Raw genomic sequence first — 16,506 nt, 5'->3', positions numbered from 1 at the left:
GTACATGGAACAGGACATGGAACCCATATAGGGCTGAATTTGCCCAACTTTTGACCTTTTGCCCAACTTTTGACCTGATGGATCTTACTGCACTGGGCAGGCTTGTCATTTAGACGAGTGTTGCATGTTGCTGCCTTTGGCAGGGTTTCTAGCCAAAAATTCCCTGGAGGATTAGAGTTAAAGGTTGTGTATTTCACTGATGAATCCGTATTTCTTTTTTTTTTCGCAATCATCAGCCGACAGGGAGCAGTTCCAGCAGGATCTGCGTAGCTTCCAAGCCAGCGTGCAGCAGATGTTTGACCCCAGCAAGTTTGAGGCCAACGGAGACGACGACCTGTTCGGGATGCCTCACAGGGAACCCCCACCTCCGCCTGATGGGGTCGCCATAGCGACAGACCAGACTGCATCCCTGCTGGACGGAGCCTTTGATGATTTCGCAGGTATGCCTAACAGACATAAATTAGTTTTAGTTATTTTTGGTAATGAAACCAAGTATTCCTCAAAAGCGCCTTAAGCAATGTAGCTCGCAACCCTGAAGAAACCTGTAGAGAGAAGGCAACGAAGAAATTGTAGTTTTAGAGGTGGGAGAAAAACACCTGAAGAATGCTCTTGGGAAAACCCAGAGAATCAGGTAGGGGCTCAAGATCCAATTCAAAGGCAGAACAGGGCAGGAATCGAACCCGGGCCATAGAGTTGGAAGGAGAGGAAAGTAACCACTACGCCAAGCTGACTTCCCATATTGTACATTTTGTAGGATTATTAATCCTGTGCAGTCACAGATGCTTAGCTTCACATAATTTGCCATTGGCTTTTCAACTTAAGCTCGCTTTTGTACATTACTCAAAAATTTATTATTCTCAACTCAACTTGTATTGTGTGTTAAGGCACCCCACCTCCAGCATCCACCACCCAGACGTCCGAAAGCTCGGCCCCGGTTGCCGATATCCTCGGACTCGGGCTAGATCCCCCTGCGACCAGTAGTAGCCCTGCTTCAGGGTCAAAGATGAAGCCAAGTAGAACGGCTCCTGGGAGGCCGAAAGAACCCGCCCCTAAGAAGAAGGCAATGCCGCCACGCCCCGCCCCTCCAAAGTTTGGACCGGGACACCGATCGGCCGAGGATGAGCTCCTGGCGAAACTACGACCAGAAGGAAGTGAGTAACTTTGTTTTGGTTAGCTCGACATTTCTTAGAGTCTGTGGTACATGTAGATGGTAGTGTGTGTGACACAGTTAAACAAAAAGAGAGAATTCTCTTTAAATATGGAAATTTTTTGAGGATGTTTTAGAGGAAGGGTTAATTTCTAGGAAACAAAATTAGATGATTTCCGATTTCAACTTTTCCTCTATTAGTCAATTTGGTGGTTTTTTTTTGTGTTTTGGTGTCTTTAAGAAAATTTTCGGTGAACTGTTTTTGACGTTTATTTGTGTTCCCAGATAACCAGTTGGATTTGGAAACCCAGGAAACAGTGAATGCATTACAGGGTAGTATCGCAGAGTTGAAAGAAGCTATCGCGGTGAGTGGAAATAGTTTGACCAAATGGAGTGAAGAACTGAGGACAAATTGAAAAAAATAATAAAAGTGGCAGAACTTTCCTAAATAGCAGAAAAGAGAATTATTGTGCTAGGATGGAGCTATCAGATACTAGAACTTTTAGTATTTATATAATTCGTGTCACTTTTTCTAAGAATACAAAACTCAGATTTTTTGGGGTAACTCCTCAACTGCTGTTTCCAACCACAGGTACAACAGGTGCAGAAGAAAACCTATGAGCAGATGCTGCAGGCAGCCACTGCTGAGGAGATTGAAGACATGGAACAGCAGTTGACTGACTGCATCGGAACCATTGAGAACATGCAGACGGAAATGCAAAGTTTAGAAGGTACATTTTGTTTTCAATGTAGTTTTTTTGGGGGGGGGGGGGGGTGGAGGGAGTGGCTGTAATTTTGTTTTGATGCCGGAATCTCATTTTCTTCCGAGGCATTCTTCAAATCAATATTTTCTAAAAACCCATTCTCAAAGTAATTCTAGAAATGTCAGGAATGTAGAACATATATTAGAGGATAAAGTTACAGTTGAACATCAGATATTTACCATATTTGTCCAAATTCTGTACCATAAATACATGTGATTGCTCGATATTAACTCTACAAGATTTGTTTTTCTCAGCGCTTTTTGTGTCCAATTTTATCTTCTGAAGTAAATTGTAAATGTCTGTGCAGAAGTATACTCTGCAGAATGAAAACAGCGCCCTCAGTTGAACAAAAATAATTGCATACACTTCCTAATGGGAAAGGTGTTTATGAAATCATGGCTTTAAGTCCAGCTGTGGCTCCAGGCACAAGCTTCAAGATTTAAGGACCCCTGACTTGGGGGACTGTGGCTCCGTATAAATCGAAAGTCTGCTTCGTAAATGTCCAATCCAACAACTTCATACTAATTAGCTATCTAAGGCATTTGTGATCAAAGTGATTTGACTGTTTAATGCAACACACTTTAAATTATTCATTGTTAAAATTTTTGTTTTTTAATTACTTTTGATTCTCAAACTAGCTGGCTTGTCAGGTAGGTTGGCCTGTAACCCCAGTGAAGTGATAGATTTTGTTGTAGAAGGATCAATATAGTTGTACCTAAATGTTGTTAGCCCATTTGTAGTTGTACCTAAATATAGTTTTCCAATATTCTGTTGATGTATACCACCGCCCCCCCCCAACACCTGATACAGAAATTTCATTTTGTGAAATTTGGGTGGTTAATGTGTGAATATCCCTTTCCAAAAATGTCCATTTCCTGCACGATTTTCAGTGGCACACCCAGGATTTAGCTGGGGGGGGGGGGGGGCTCAAATGTGTTTTTCAAAATTTTTTTAGACATTTTTGGCCGCCGAAAAAAAATTGGGTTTTTTTTTGGGGGGGGGGGGGAAGACTATTTTGATGTTGGTGGCAACACTTATATATATACACCCCTATTATACTACACTAAATAGGCCACATACATATCACCAAGGTCAAATCGTGGGACTAAAACAAAACAATTACCAAAAAAATTTAAAAATTACAACCTCTTGGGGGGGGGGGGGCTCAAGCCCTTGAGGCCCACCCCTTGGAAGCGCCACTGACAGTGTTCCTAAAACTGTGTTAGAACCATTAAAATACTGTTAACAAAAAATGCATCCACTGTGTTGTATCATATATATATAGTGGATCAAATTTCAAGACTTTTGAATGATAAAGTCCTAGATTAATTCAGTAGCTACTGGTACCGGTACTTCGAGATACAACGTAACATCCTGTTTATAGTAGAAACGAAATGTTTGGTTAGTGTAGACTTACTTTCGTATTTTTTTTCACTTTTGGTTTCTTCAGACGTGACTATTTTGTCCTTGAGGGGCAAGACAATTCCCCTGGTATTGAGCTCTTCATATCGAAAATGAAAACGTCATTCCAGAGAATGTCAAAGTCTTATTAAAATAAATTCTGTCACGATCCAAAATAGCCAATCAGGCCGGTGTTTATCTCCTGTTTCCTTGGCATGAAACGACTGAGAAATATTTCTATTCCCCCTGGATAGGATGCTAGTCCATTGCAGGATTACTCCCCAGCTAATGCCGGTACCCATTTATATTCCTGGGTGGAGAGAGGCAAGTGGGGTGAAGTGGCTTGCCCAAGGACACAACGTATGGCCGGCAGCTGGATTCGAACCCCTGACCCTCTGATCATGAGTCACAAACTTTAACCACTAGGCCGCACTCCCGTTTACAAAGTCTTAGACCATGTAGACCAGCTCCAGTTTTATTGACCCTTTATCAACTATGAACGATACCGAGTAGCTGTAAAAACAGACATGCAGTTTATCTCTATTGATAGTTCCTTGTTATGATTGTACAGTGTGCATTCAATAAAGTGATGCTATGATATCATTCGCTCTTGAACTTCCAAAAATGATCTGAAGCCAAACAAAGTTTTGTTCGCTGTACATTCTAAATTGAGAAAAAAAAGAACAAGAGATACTTTTGAGCTAAGTTCTTACAAAAGTTCCTGCTTACAAAAGTTCCTGACCTTATATATTTAATCGTGTTTCTGAAGCACTATACATGCCATCCGTGTTGAATTAACTACATGTACATCAGATTTGAACCAGCCAACCGATCCCGTTAGCTCGGTGGTCGAGTGGTAAGATGTCTGCGCTAGAAAGCAGGAGGTCGTGGGTTTGAATCCCACCCATGTAATTTTTTCCAACTTTCACTCGGGAGGTAATACACTGAGTATACAGTGTTTAAACGTCAGTGGAGGGCAAAACCTATGTTGATTTACATGTACATCTCCCCAAGGCAATTCCATCCTATGTATTGTTAAATCATAGACAATTAAATGAACTGCCAAATCCTCCAAAATCAGATCAGGTTTAATTCTATTCAGCCTGCCATTATGTTTCAATTTAATCGAAGTACAAAGAACTACATCCAATAAGTGACTGCTTTAGTAGAAAAAAAAATCTTGAACGGTTTTGGTTTTAAGGATCTTTAATTTAAACAACGTTTGAAAAACTAGCGAAGCATACAAGTACAAAGTTGTAACGAATTTATTTTGAACAAAAAATTGTTACTGATAATCAAAATGGCTTGGTAGATACCCCAAACAAGACTTTTGTTTAGAGGTTTGGATTTGCACTTTAGAAACTGATAATTCAGCTGTGCACTTTATAGTTTAAGGCTGTACTTTCTGTTTACCCGGTCAGAGTTCAGAGATAATGATACGGGGGTGTTACTATCATAGGTTAAGCAGTTTTGCAAAATACATGTGCACACATCTGAAAGAATTGATGAAGTACTCGGACGTGTACATTACACAGTTATACTGTTGGATTTAATTTCTACTAAATCTTGTTGACGGTCGTAGCAAGCGCAGCCATGTGGTACATTGACATATGTGCAGGTAGATTTTTTTATTTCAGTGATTTATAGAAAATTATTATTTTGGCTTTTTAACCAACTGTATTAATTTGATGGAAGTTAACAGTGACATTGCTTTCAGCTTTTAAAACAAACCGTATAGTGTGAGTTTTGAAGAGATACAGAATATAGCAGGCATTTGATCATAGAATTTTTAGTCCATTTCAAACAATGCGCAGTTTTTCCAAATTCTTTTTCACTTGAAGTCGACTGCTGTAAGTGGAACAAATGATGAAATATGATTATAGTCCATGCTGTGTGATGGAATTTAAATTAACTTCTAAAGCCTGATATTTTCCCAACACCAAATCATTGTGTCTTTTATTCAGATCAGTAATTGTCAACATGTTAAAGCCTTCCTCTGTTTCTTACACATGTGGCTTATCAACTGTTTCTCCCAACTCTCTTTGTGAAAGACCATGCTGGACCAAAATGTCTCACCCTCATAAACTTCAAAATTATTTTGAAAATTCACTGTAATGTCAAAAACACCAATAACAGCAGTTACATTAACAGTGTTCAAAATCTTCAATTTTTTTTGTTAAGTACCAATATCATCAATATATAATCAATCACCATTACAATAACTGTCATCCCCATCAGTCACGTGGGGTTTTCGAAATCTCGGTTTCAAGTCCAGCTTTGGCTTCAGAACATTTTTCGGCCTCTGACATGGGAACTGTGGCTCGGCATGGGCATACATGTATAAATCAAGAGATGAAGCCAAAGCCAAAAGGAGGCCTGGCTTTCAAGAATACCAAAACTATCACCACTAACCTGTATTAATTGATCATCTTTTTTATCAGTCCCAATCAACGCCATTTACCAATAATCAATACGTGAAAAAAAGGAAGACTGCTGCAAACTGCTTACTGACTGGATGGACCTGAAATATATAAATCTAAAAATTAATGTGGCCTGACGTTGCGAACTTAGCAAGTTCTTCTTCAGAGGCTAAAACAGTTTTAGCCTCTGAAGAAGAACTTGCAAAGTTCGCAACGTCAGGCCACATTAATAATCAATACGATCAATAATTGTTGCCCTCCCCTTTTTAAAAACAGAACAACTGCAAGAGGTGCGGCCCACCCCCGCCCCTGAATCCAAGATGACGGCGGCTGATTTCAGAGAGAAGGTCATCACGGAGTTGGTGACAACGGAGCAAGATTACGTCCGGGATATCAAACTGTGCCAAGAAGGCTTCATGATGGTTCTTAAGGACAAGCAGGTAAAGGAAGGAGTGTGCTATAATATTTCAGGACCAAAATTTTATGGAAATTTTCAACAAAGTTATTTAAAAGTTATTGTTGGTTGCACGACCAAGTGATGAAAAGGTTATCACGGAGTTGGTGAAAACGGAGCAAGATTACGTCCGGGATATCAACTGTGCCAAGAAGGCTTCATGATGGTTCTTAAGGACAAACAGGTAAAGGAAGGAGTTTGCTATATTTCAGTACCAAAATTTTATGGAAATTTTCAACAAGCTTATTTAAAAGTTATTGTTGGTTGCACCACCAAGTACAAGGTGATGGTTCGTCACTAGACTTTGTATACACGGGAACCATTAGATACCGTACGCGTACGGGATACGTATGTGGTTCGAAAAAGTTATTTCCTTAATCGCCGTTTTGCATAGCTACATGTATTTCATCTGGCACATTATTAGACAATATGCATCTTGCATCTATACATCGAGATGTAGACAAAATAACAACAGGTTTTTATTTAGCGCTTTTAACTAAGATTATAGCACTTTACATTATTGCTACCCCTGATCGTTGGGCTAATTAAAGAGGTTGTGGAATGCTCGAAAACATTTCCGTCATTTTTTGGGTATATGTAGCCTAAGGTGTGATGAAATAAAAACGAATATTGTTTCCTTCATAAAATGAGTACAAAAGGTACTTTTGGGAGCTGTTTTTCAAGTCCTGTCATGCCTGTTTCGACCCGAACGTGCAATTTGTGTAAAAGTCGTCGTTGCGGGCAGCAAACAAAACACAGTAAATCGTGACGTAATAAACAGGACTCCCGATGCAGAGTAGCATAAAACGAGTCCTGTTTATTACGTCACGATTTACTGTGTTTTGTTTGCTGCCCGCAACGACGACTTTTACACAAATTGCACGTTCGGGTCGAAACAGGACCTGAAAAATAGCTCTCAAAAGTACCCTTTGTACTCATTTCATGACAGAACCAATAGTCTTTTTATTTCATCACACCTTAGGCTACATATACCCGAAAAATGACGGAAATGTTTTCGAGCATTCCACAACCTCTTTAAACATTCCAAATACCATCTCAGCTCCCTGGGAGTAAACAGCTCGATGCTGCCTGTTAGGCGCAAGGAAGCTATTTCAATCACAATAATCATCTCTGTCCTCACAGGTAACCAATTTACTGGGGGGGGGGGAGCAATGAGTGACAAAGTGCCTTGCCCAAGGGCACACACACCATAGCCACAGGCTGGACTCGAACCCATAACCCGCAGAATTATCCGCAGACCACGAATTCAATGCTCCAGACCACACAAAATGGCCATGTAACCAGCTAGTTTTACTGAGCCGCATACATATCCCGTATCTGCACCATTTTTAATGATCCCTAATATGTTACTTTGTGGTGCGGAAACTATTCTTAAAATGTCTCTCATGGTGTGACTGATGATATGATAATTTCCGTGTTGATGATAATTTCCTGAACATTCCTCTCGTATAATATTTGACAGATTTGTATTTTTGCAAATTTATGGCATATGTGTATCTTCCATTACTTTGAATTTGGAAGGAAATATGGATAAATTTGGTATCAGTTTTGTTGTTTGTAAAACCCATTACGTACTGTATTAGTAGCTTGCCTGTGCATTTGCGCATTTGTAGACAATCTAACATTTATTTCTTGGTTTGCTTTGGATTTTGAATGTATTTTGATGTGTGTGGGAGTGATTAGGCGAGGTAAAAAAAAAACATGTTTCTCGTCCCTGCCCGCTTCCTTTTTGGAGGCCGCCTGGATTTTTTTATTATTTTTTATTTTTGAAAAATGCAATAAAAAAGCACCGAAAAAGTCCACAAATTCATCGGAAAATAAATAGTAGACCAATACAAGCCTAAATGACACTAAATATGTTCAGTTCTCTTGTCCAACTTGTCTTTCATTTTAAAAGTGTCTTTGAACAGTGGAAACACCAACGGTTGCAGGAAATTTTTAAATGGCGGTCATCTTGAAACAAATAAAAAATAAAAAGCCCCGCTTCCTCCTTTTTTTCAAAAACCCGGACGAGAAACTTTTTTTTTTTTTACTTGGCCTTATATACAAAATGGGAATATTATCTCATTTTGTAGTAAATATATTTTGGGGGACGGTTGTTGAAGAAAAATCTATGAACAATGTGAGTTGAGCCTTAAAAAGCTTCCCACAAAAGTGGTCAGCTTGGATTAACATTGTTTACGGAATCGTTTGTTGGTTGTGTTGTTGTTGTTTTGTGGTTTGATGTGTGTCGTTGCCATGGCAACTCTTCTCGTTTCCAGGACGTCATCAGCCAGATTCTCATCCGGCAACAGCTGGAGGAGATTGAGAGAAGCGGCGAGAAGAAACCGGTATTGACATCCCGCATCTTTCTCAAGACATCTCCAAAACTCATCATCTTTCTTTTCTTTTTTTACTCATCTTGAAATTCAAACTCTCTCTGTTCTCACAGCTAACAGGGAGACTCAACTTACACTCATTACACTTTTGCAGGTTGCAGACTTCTTAAAAATTTTCATTTTGTTTGGACAGGGTTCTTTTTCTTGCTTCTTTTAACCATTTTTTACCCCTCATACTATTGCAGAGACAAGTTGTAGTCAGTAGAATTAACCCTTTAACCTTGACATTTTAAATTAAAATTCTTAAAATATTAATATTTTTAAGTATAACAAATTAACATTTGTCCAGATTTGCCCAAATGTCTAGAACGGCCCAAAGTTTTATCAACTTAAATCATTCCTCCGAATAATGAAGAAAACAAATTGACATTTTGAAATTTCCAATATCGTTCACCAAAACTGCCAGTGTCATTTGCCAGAATTACCAAAATCACTCCTCCAAATCATTATTGTTTGAATAATTCAAAAGCAATCGTAAAGGTCGTCCACCAAAAATGCATATACATTTGTACATGTACATACCATTTGGCCATCTTTGCTTAAGGCCTCTTCAACAGAAACAGGTAAATTCTCAATCACGCCACCTTTTTCATAATTAAAAGAAGGGAAAAATTACAAGAGAATGCCGAAAGCGAAACCCTCAACCGATGCTGTGATAGTCGCGGAAGCGCATTATCAAAAGTGTCAAGGTATTATGAAAGCTGTCGTAAAGATTCTGCCAAAAGCCAATAATAATATGAAAATGGAAATCCCCATAATGTTGTTTATTTTAATACTGCTTTTCTGTTTTTTATTTAATACTTACAGAATCAATTTCACATCTGCACTAAAATGTATAACTTAACAATTTTAATTATATTTATATACACCTTTTCAATTGCATGTTTTGCACTGAATGCTTAACACATATCTCTGTAGATGTAGTTTTTAATTGGAATACTTTCTCTCTGAGGTGGATTCTTCGGACTAAAAGGTTGCTTATAACTGCACACTTGATTGCATGCCCTACACTTGCATTTTCCCGCTAATTTCTTATCTAACGATTTGTCTCTTTTGACAGACTTTGGTTGCATGGTGTTGAATTAAGATTTAACTTAACTATAATTTTTAGCAGTACATCAGGTTTTGTTTTTGCTATGAGGGACTTAGCAACACTAACAGAGGAGTGTGTTGAGGAGGAACGGGGTATATACCTTTTATCATGCTGCCACCATTTCAGTCATGTTCCCTGTATCCAATAGCAGTACTGAATGATAATGATTTTTGTGCAAAAAGGAACCAGACTATTCTTCCTTCCAGCCTCGCTTTGGTTACATTGATTTGAATGGGGAAAAAAATCAAAAGGCTGCAACATGATAATGGTCTATGGGGAGAGTCTTGGTGCTGAGTGCTTATGATGCATGAACTGCCCAAAATCACGAACACTTAAAAACTTAACAGTGCTTAATGTGGAGCGCTGTGGTCCAGTGGTTAGGGTGGTTAGGGTACGAACCCCAACAGTGATCATGGTGCTTGTGTTCTTGGGCAAGACACTTTACTACAATTGCCCCTCTCCACCCAGGAGTATAAATGGGTACGTGTGAGGGTAGAGACCAGATTGCGCTGATCTTGAGCTGCTGCAGAAACTGGTCTCATGGACTGATGATCAGGAGTAATAATTGTGAAGCGCTTTGAGACCTTTGGTATAAAGTGCTATTATATGCACCACATTATTGTTATTATTAATGTTACAAAATTTGCCAATTGAATGGATAAAGTCTGTTGGGCTCGGGGGCATAGCGTACCGATTTGATTGATTTTTTTTTTGGGGGGGGGGGGTTTTGACAATTTTTTTACAGAGCCTCCATGCGGGAAGGTACACTATAGACAAGATGTTCTTTAAGTCAGCCAGCCTTTGCAAAATCATGAATTAAACATTCGGATTACCATGGTAACCTCTTAAATTAGTGGATACAAAGCAAAAACTGACAAGGTCTTCTTTCTACTAAAATATTTGAAGCAAACTCACTAACAGAAAGTTTAAGTTTTTCTTGCTTTGTTGTTTGTACTAATTCTGTTAGTTGTTTTGCACGTCTCTCTGTTAACAGTTAACATTAAGATGGGTTGCAAGAGGGACACCAGTTGAAATGAAACGCATTCTTCAGGTCAGCTATTGTTTCACGTTAACCTCTGACCCAGACTTTGACCTTTAACCCTTTGACCTTGCAGACCAAAGGCCTGGAACTGGAGATTCTGTTTGGCAACATGGAGCAGGTCATCGAGACAGCCGAGAAGTTCCTGAAGGATCTTGAAGAGACGACCGAGGGGAAAGCACCGGAGGAACAGGTGGTGGGTAAGTCAATCTCAACCTAGAATTTTCATGTTTGTTGTGACTTCAGACTTTTGTTTCTGGCATAGACACTTTCAATTCTGCGGCCATGTTTGAGGCATTTTTGTTATTTGAATTCAGTAACAATGAATGCACATGCGTATCCCTGTGGAACCGAGGCGTGTACCTCAGGAATGGCTGCAATGCAAAAGGTCTATTAGAGTGACTACAGGTACTTTGTTCTTTGGTTGTAGATGAGTAAATTTTAATTTTTAATTGAATTTGACTCAGATTAAATTGCTTATAAATATTCATGTAACGACTTTCAGGTCAAGTGTTTATGCAGTATAGCAACGACCTGCACAAGGTGTACGCCGAGTACTGCCGTAACCATGACGATGCAACTACGTTATTGGAAAAGGTAATTTCATCTTTATATCATCCCCTATTGATTCTTCATCCTCCAAAAGGAATTTTAAGGATTTCTAAAAAGAAGAGGGGTGCAAATATTCCAAACGGGGGACATTTTGTAGAAACAAATCCCAAGATTGAGGTTTGGAGATTTTTCAATGAATTCCTTAAAGTAGTCTGGCTTGTAGTGAAGGGCAACATGAATATTTTGTGATATTTTTTCCTTCTCTTTGCATTTTTTCAGTATGAGGAAAATGACGAGGTTCAAGAGTACATCAACCAGGGTCTAGAGCTTGTCAGGTAAGTTTGGACCGTCGGTAAAATCTCGCACCTGTTTGCCACTTTATCATATTTTTCATATTCCGTCCTTTAAGAGGGAACAATACTTGTACTATTTTATTTCTTTGTAAAAACTGCTGCTTTAAAATATCTTTATTCCTTGGAATTTTTCTTTCTTCCAGGCAAAGTACGAACTGTTGGGATCTGGCGTCGTTCCTCATCAAGCCCGTCCAGAGAATCCTCAAGTATCAACTACTCCTCACAGAACTGGACAAGGTATGAGCAGTTTGAATATTTTCACCCCTCCCCCCTTCCCCCACCACCCCTCCAAACCTTTCTCTCTTTGAGGCTTACAATCTGGGGCAAAATGTATCTTCGCTTTTCAGTATGTCCCTCATTACATCCCTCTTGATTTTCTACTCACAAACTGTTCATGCACAGGAAAGATCAACATGACCTGCAAGTAAAACCATTTTATTAATATAGTAAAAAAAAAAATTGGGGTAATGAAACTAAAAATTCTTTCGTAGGCATCGATGCACAGTAGCTTCCAGGCCGAAGACACCCATTGAAAGTAAGCAATGAAGCAATGCTCAGTTTTAGAGATGGGAGGAAAAACTTATTAGCAGAATTCTGGGGAATTCATGGAATCAAGTCGAGACTGAAAACCCAATCCACATATTGGCCCAGGCAGGAATCGAACCCGGGTCACAGCGGTGGAAGGCAAGGAAAGTACAGCAACGCCAACCTGCGATTTTAAGTTTATTTAAATTGTCTTACATTGGTGTAGTATACCGACGACAGTGTCTCAGACAAGCCCAACCTACAAGAAGCCATACAGACGATGATGGAGGTAGCCAAAGCCATCAATGAATTCAAGAGAAGGAAGGACTTGGGTAAGTCTAGGACTTGCAGTGTATGGAGTATAGTATGTGGTAATACAAATAGTAGATTTTACAAGAGGAAGGACTTGGTTATTAAAGTTGAGGTTTTGCATTAAGTTGAGTACAGGGTAGGTTTAGTTCGGTGTTTGTTTATCAGAAAAGGAAGGACTGAGCAAGTCTAGAAATTGCATTTCTAGGGAATAGGAATTGATTAAAGATTTCTGGATTTAAGAGGAGGAAGGACTTAGTAAGTCTAGTAATTACACTGTATGCTGAATGGGGATGAGTTAGAGATATGTGGGTCTCAGACGAAGAAGGACTTGGTAAGTCTAGTAATTGCATTGTACAGAGAATAGGATGGGTATTAAAATTGATTATGTGGATTTCAGAGGACAAAGGACTCGGAAAAGTCTACATGTAGGGCTTGCATGTTATGAAATGTGGGGTTGAAGAATTTTTGTTTTCTTCAAACGTTTCTTTTCAGTAATGAAGTACAGACGTCCGGGCCAAGAAGCAATCAGCGACAAACTGGGCAAACTCACCTTCCACTCGATAAAGAAGAAATCCCAACGCATCAATGAACGATTCACGCGGATGACTGGTCTCACCACACAGGTATTTTTTTTTAAACTGAGGTAACATTTTGACATCGAGATGAAGAAGTAAATTCCAGAAAAACTGGGAAAAGGTATTGTCATATTTTTCACCGTGAATCTTCTGATGTTTCCTTCATCGCAGACTGTAGACGGAGATTTTGACCAAATGGAAAGGAGGTTTAAAAACCTAGAGAAGACTATCAGGATTTACGTCAAGGATGTCAACGCCTACTTGGAACAACTCAAGGTGAGTCCACTGTTGTGAATGTTTGCGAACATTTCATCCACAAAGAAGGAATACTCGCTCATGGGTTTCAGTGCAACAAGACAATTAATAATAATAAGACAATTAATAATAATAATAATAACAATAATAAACCACTCTTGTAAACCGCATTCCGTCAAGACCCCAATGCGCTGTACAGGCATAATAACATACAGGTGTACAAAAAGATTAAGTCGTTAACCCTCAAATTTTATACAAAAACACGGCATATGTTAACAAAAAAAAAAAACACAAATTGATGAAGATGATTGGCAGGAGAAATGTTCAAAGTTATGTGTCCCCACATTATCACTGTTAATACCGTGTGCCAGACAAAGTCTGGCACTGGCCGATCCCGCTCCACACGACACAGCAACACGGAACATGCGTGCATGCGTTATTACTGTTACCGTGTGCCAGACTACATGCAAGTCTGGCACCGATGCCATCAGCATACTATAACATGCGGTAGTAGACTAGTCTGGTTGTAATGGCGTCTCGCTTTGTACAAAATTCTCTCGTTTCGCCTCTGTACCCCGACCTTTAACAATGCTTTGCAGAAAGGTGCGGCGAGCTTTTAATCATTTCTTTTTATACCACTCTTTTAATAAAAGTCTAAACTTTCTGGGTACGATTGTACTAGTCTGTACCATTTTTATTTATAAAGTTATGATAAAAACAGTTATGATTTATCAAGTATATTTCAATTTTACACGGTGGTTTAAATCAAAGTGCCGACTCACACGGTAATGTTTGGCACAATCTGTCGATATGGAAAGCGCTAGTTGAGAATTCATTTTTTCCATCCAAATGAATGCAAAGTTCTGAATAAATGTTTTTGATTAGAGGAGTCAGTATTCCTCTCGGTATCAGGATACTTTTTGTATTTTTATAGTCGTGTTGATACTTATTAGCACGGTTTGAAATTGACTAATTTTGCGTGGTTACAGATATACGGCCCAAACCACTGGACTCCCTACTTTTAAATTATGAAAATAAATCTCTAATCACAATCATAAAATAACCAAATAAATGTCAGTAAACTTACTTTTGCTGAGCTTCCAAAGGGATGTCACATATAAAAGGGTGATGTCAAGGCCTGTCAGCATCCATGAAAGTGTCTATAGGTGTGCACATGTACAAAGCATATACTTATGCATATGGTCATGCATGTCCAAGGAGCTGACCACACCCAACCAAACGGCGCCCTCAGGCAACACAAATGCCAGTGCTTTTGTGCATAATTATGCAAATAAGGAAAGTTTACTAGACTTGTTTACAAGTGTCCAATTCTGTCTGTAACACAAGTGCTAGATGTCAAAACCAGGTGAAAATAATCTCAACTTTGGACTCTTATGATTCGATGTTTCTGAAACGGAATATGGACACCATTACAATGCATTATCAGCCATGCGAAAAAGGTAACCTTTGCTATGTGTTTTTTTTTCCCAGGATGCAACATCGTCCGAGGCAGCCGTAGGCAGCGATATTTCCGATTATTACGCCAGCCAGTCCAACTTACACGAAGTCAACAAATACGAAGCAGTGCAACGTCATCTGGCCAACAAACTTTACAAAGACTACGTAAGTGTGACAGTTCAAAAAGCAAAAGCATTTCAGAGAACTCCGGAGTTGCTGAGCACAAAAATATGTGCTAAGCAGAAACAGGTTACCAGCCAAAAAGTCGTGCAATATACATTGCTTGTGACTGGTACTCCACTGAGTTCTGCCTATTTGTACTGAACAATATGCATATCTTTGAAGAGAATTCAATATTGACCAATGAAAATACCAGGTGTGCTTATGAATATGCATGAGGCACATCATTTTCACTTTTTTCCTCCAGTGAGTGGATGTTATTTGTTCAGCACAGGGTTATCTCCCCTCTCCGGTCTACTGTTCATGTCCATATCTATGCAAATATTTAAATACTGACCAATGAAATAACCAGGTGTGCTTATGAATATGCATGATTACTCAATTATCCCTCTTTCCTCCAATGAACAGACGTTATTTGTTCAGCAGAGGGTCATCTCCCCTCTCAACGTTCTCCTGATCCATATATTTGCAGATATTTGAATATTAACCAATGAAATTATCACATGCACTCATGAATATGCATGAGGGAGTTAATTATCATCTTTTCCTCCAATCAACAGACGTTATTCGTTCAGCAGAGGGTCATCTCCCCTCTCAATGGTCTCCTGATCATGTTCCAAGGGCCGCACAAGCTGATTGACAAGAGATACGATAAACTCCTAGACTACGACAGCTACAGCAAAAAGCTAGAAAAGAACAAGGATAAAGACCGTGTCAAACAGGTTGGTTCAAAAACACCTAATCCAATTTTTGAAATTCTTCTTTCTTTACTTGGTACTTTCACTCTTTTTTCTCACCCTTGAAGTTCTAGATGAAGTTTAAGTCTAGCAGGATGGTTGTAAACCCTCTAATATCTTTTTTTGTTTTGTTTCTAAACCCCTCAATTTACCTATCTTTTGAATATTCAGTTCTTCATCTATAATAATTTTTTTGTCGCCTACACAAAGTTTTGGGAGACACTTGTTAAAGTTTCGGTTCAGTTTTTGATCGATCACACCGCGGAAAAAGGCGACACACGCGATATGCGGGTCACTTGTTGTCTTCCAACCGCTGGAACTTCTATCGTTTCGTTTTGTTTCTAAACCCCTCTGCACATTCTACCTTTTTACGTTTCAGTTCGCAATCCATTTTTTGCCAATTTTCATTTAATTTTATTTCTAATCGCACATCTTCTTCTCTACCCAGTTCTTACAATATAATTCCCAATTCATTCCTGCCCCTACCCTATTTCTTTCATGTTAAGTCATTTTTTTTTGGGGGGGGGGTGTTTTTGGGGTTTTTCCTGAAAGTTAAATTTAAGTACTCTCGTAATTCCTCTCATTAATGAAACCATAAAAGACAAAGTGAGTTTTATTTTACGCAAAACCCCATCAGCACAAAAGCAAAGACAAGGAGAAAGAGAAGGAATTGGAAGACAGCGACGATGACGCCACGTCGGTCGGCAGTCACAAACGTCTCAAGGAGAAACACAGGAAGGAGGAGGTTGGCAATCCGTCACCACCCGTAGTCCCGTCACTATTGTGCTGTAGTCCTGATAGATTGTGTACGTGTTTTAGTGGGGAAGTCTTGCATGCGTGTG

The 16,506-nt window shown here is 39.2% G+C and overlaps 1 protein-coding gene across 3 annotated transcripts in view; it reads left to right on the top strand.

Moving 5' to 3' along the window:
• Positions 1 to 16,506, top strand: part of LOC119725657 (dynamin-binding protein-like) — a 42,570-nt gene that overhangs the window by 19,825 nt on the left and 6,239 nt on the right. Inside the window, exons 5-20 of one of the 3 annotated variants that reach the window (XM_038197145.1) lie at positions 237 to 440; positions 885 to 1,151; positions 1,433 to 1,512; positions 1,740 to 1,878; positions 6,009 to 6,172; positions 8,469 to 8,537; positions 10,794 to 10,917; positions 11,223 to 11,314; positions 11,549 to 11,604; positions 11,766 to 11,859; positions 12,374 to 12,479; positions 12,952 to 13,082; positions 13,206 to 13,310; positions 14,781 to 14,912; positions 15,488 to 15,649; positions 16,302 to 16,409. In XM_038197145.1, coding sequence (XP_038053073.1) covers positions 237 to 440; positions 885 to 1,151; positions 1,433 to 1,512; positions 1,740 to 1,878; positions 6,009 to 6,172; positions 8,469 to 8,537; positions 10,794 to 10,917; positions 11,223 to 11,314; positions 11,549 to 11,604; positions 11,766 to 11,859; positions 12,374 to 12,479; positions 12,952 to 13,082; positions 13,206 to 13,310; positions 14,781 to 14,912; positions 15,488 to 15,649; positions 16,302 to 16,409 — 2,033 coding nt within the window. Of the gene's footprint in view, positions 1 to 236; positions 441 to 884; positions 1,152 to 1,432; positions 1,513 to 1,739; positions 1,879 to 6,008; positions 6,173 to 8,468; positions 8,538 to 10,793; positions 10,918 to 11,222; positions 11,315 to 11,548; positions 11,605 to 11,765; positions 11,860 to 12,373; positions 12,480 to 12,951; positions 13,083 to 13,205; positions 13,311 to 14,780; positions 14,913 to 15,335; positions 15,423 to 15,487; positions 15,650 to 16,301; positions 16,410 to 16,506 lie in introns of those variants that run through there. The other 2 variants (XM_038197146.1, XM_038197147.1) reach the window with 2 other exon arrangements.

This window comes from Patiria miniata, unplaced genomic scaffold, assembly GCF_015706575.1.
Source record: "Patiria miniata isolate m_02_andy unplaced genomic scaffold, ASM1570657v1 HiC_scaffold_19, whole genome shotgun sequence".
In the NCBI taxonomy this organism is placed as follows: domain Eukaryota; kingdom Metazoa; phylum Echinodermata; class Asteroidea; order Valvatida; family Asterinidae; genus Patiria; species Patiria miniata.
This window is presented reverse-complemented; position numbering and strand designations above follow the sequence as displayed.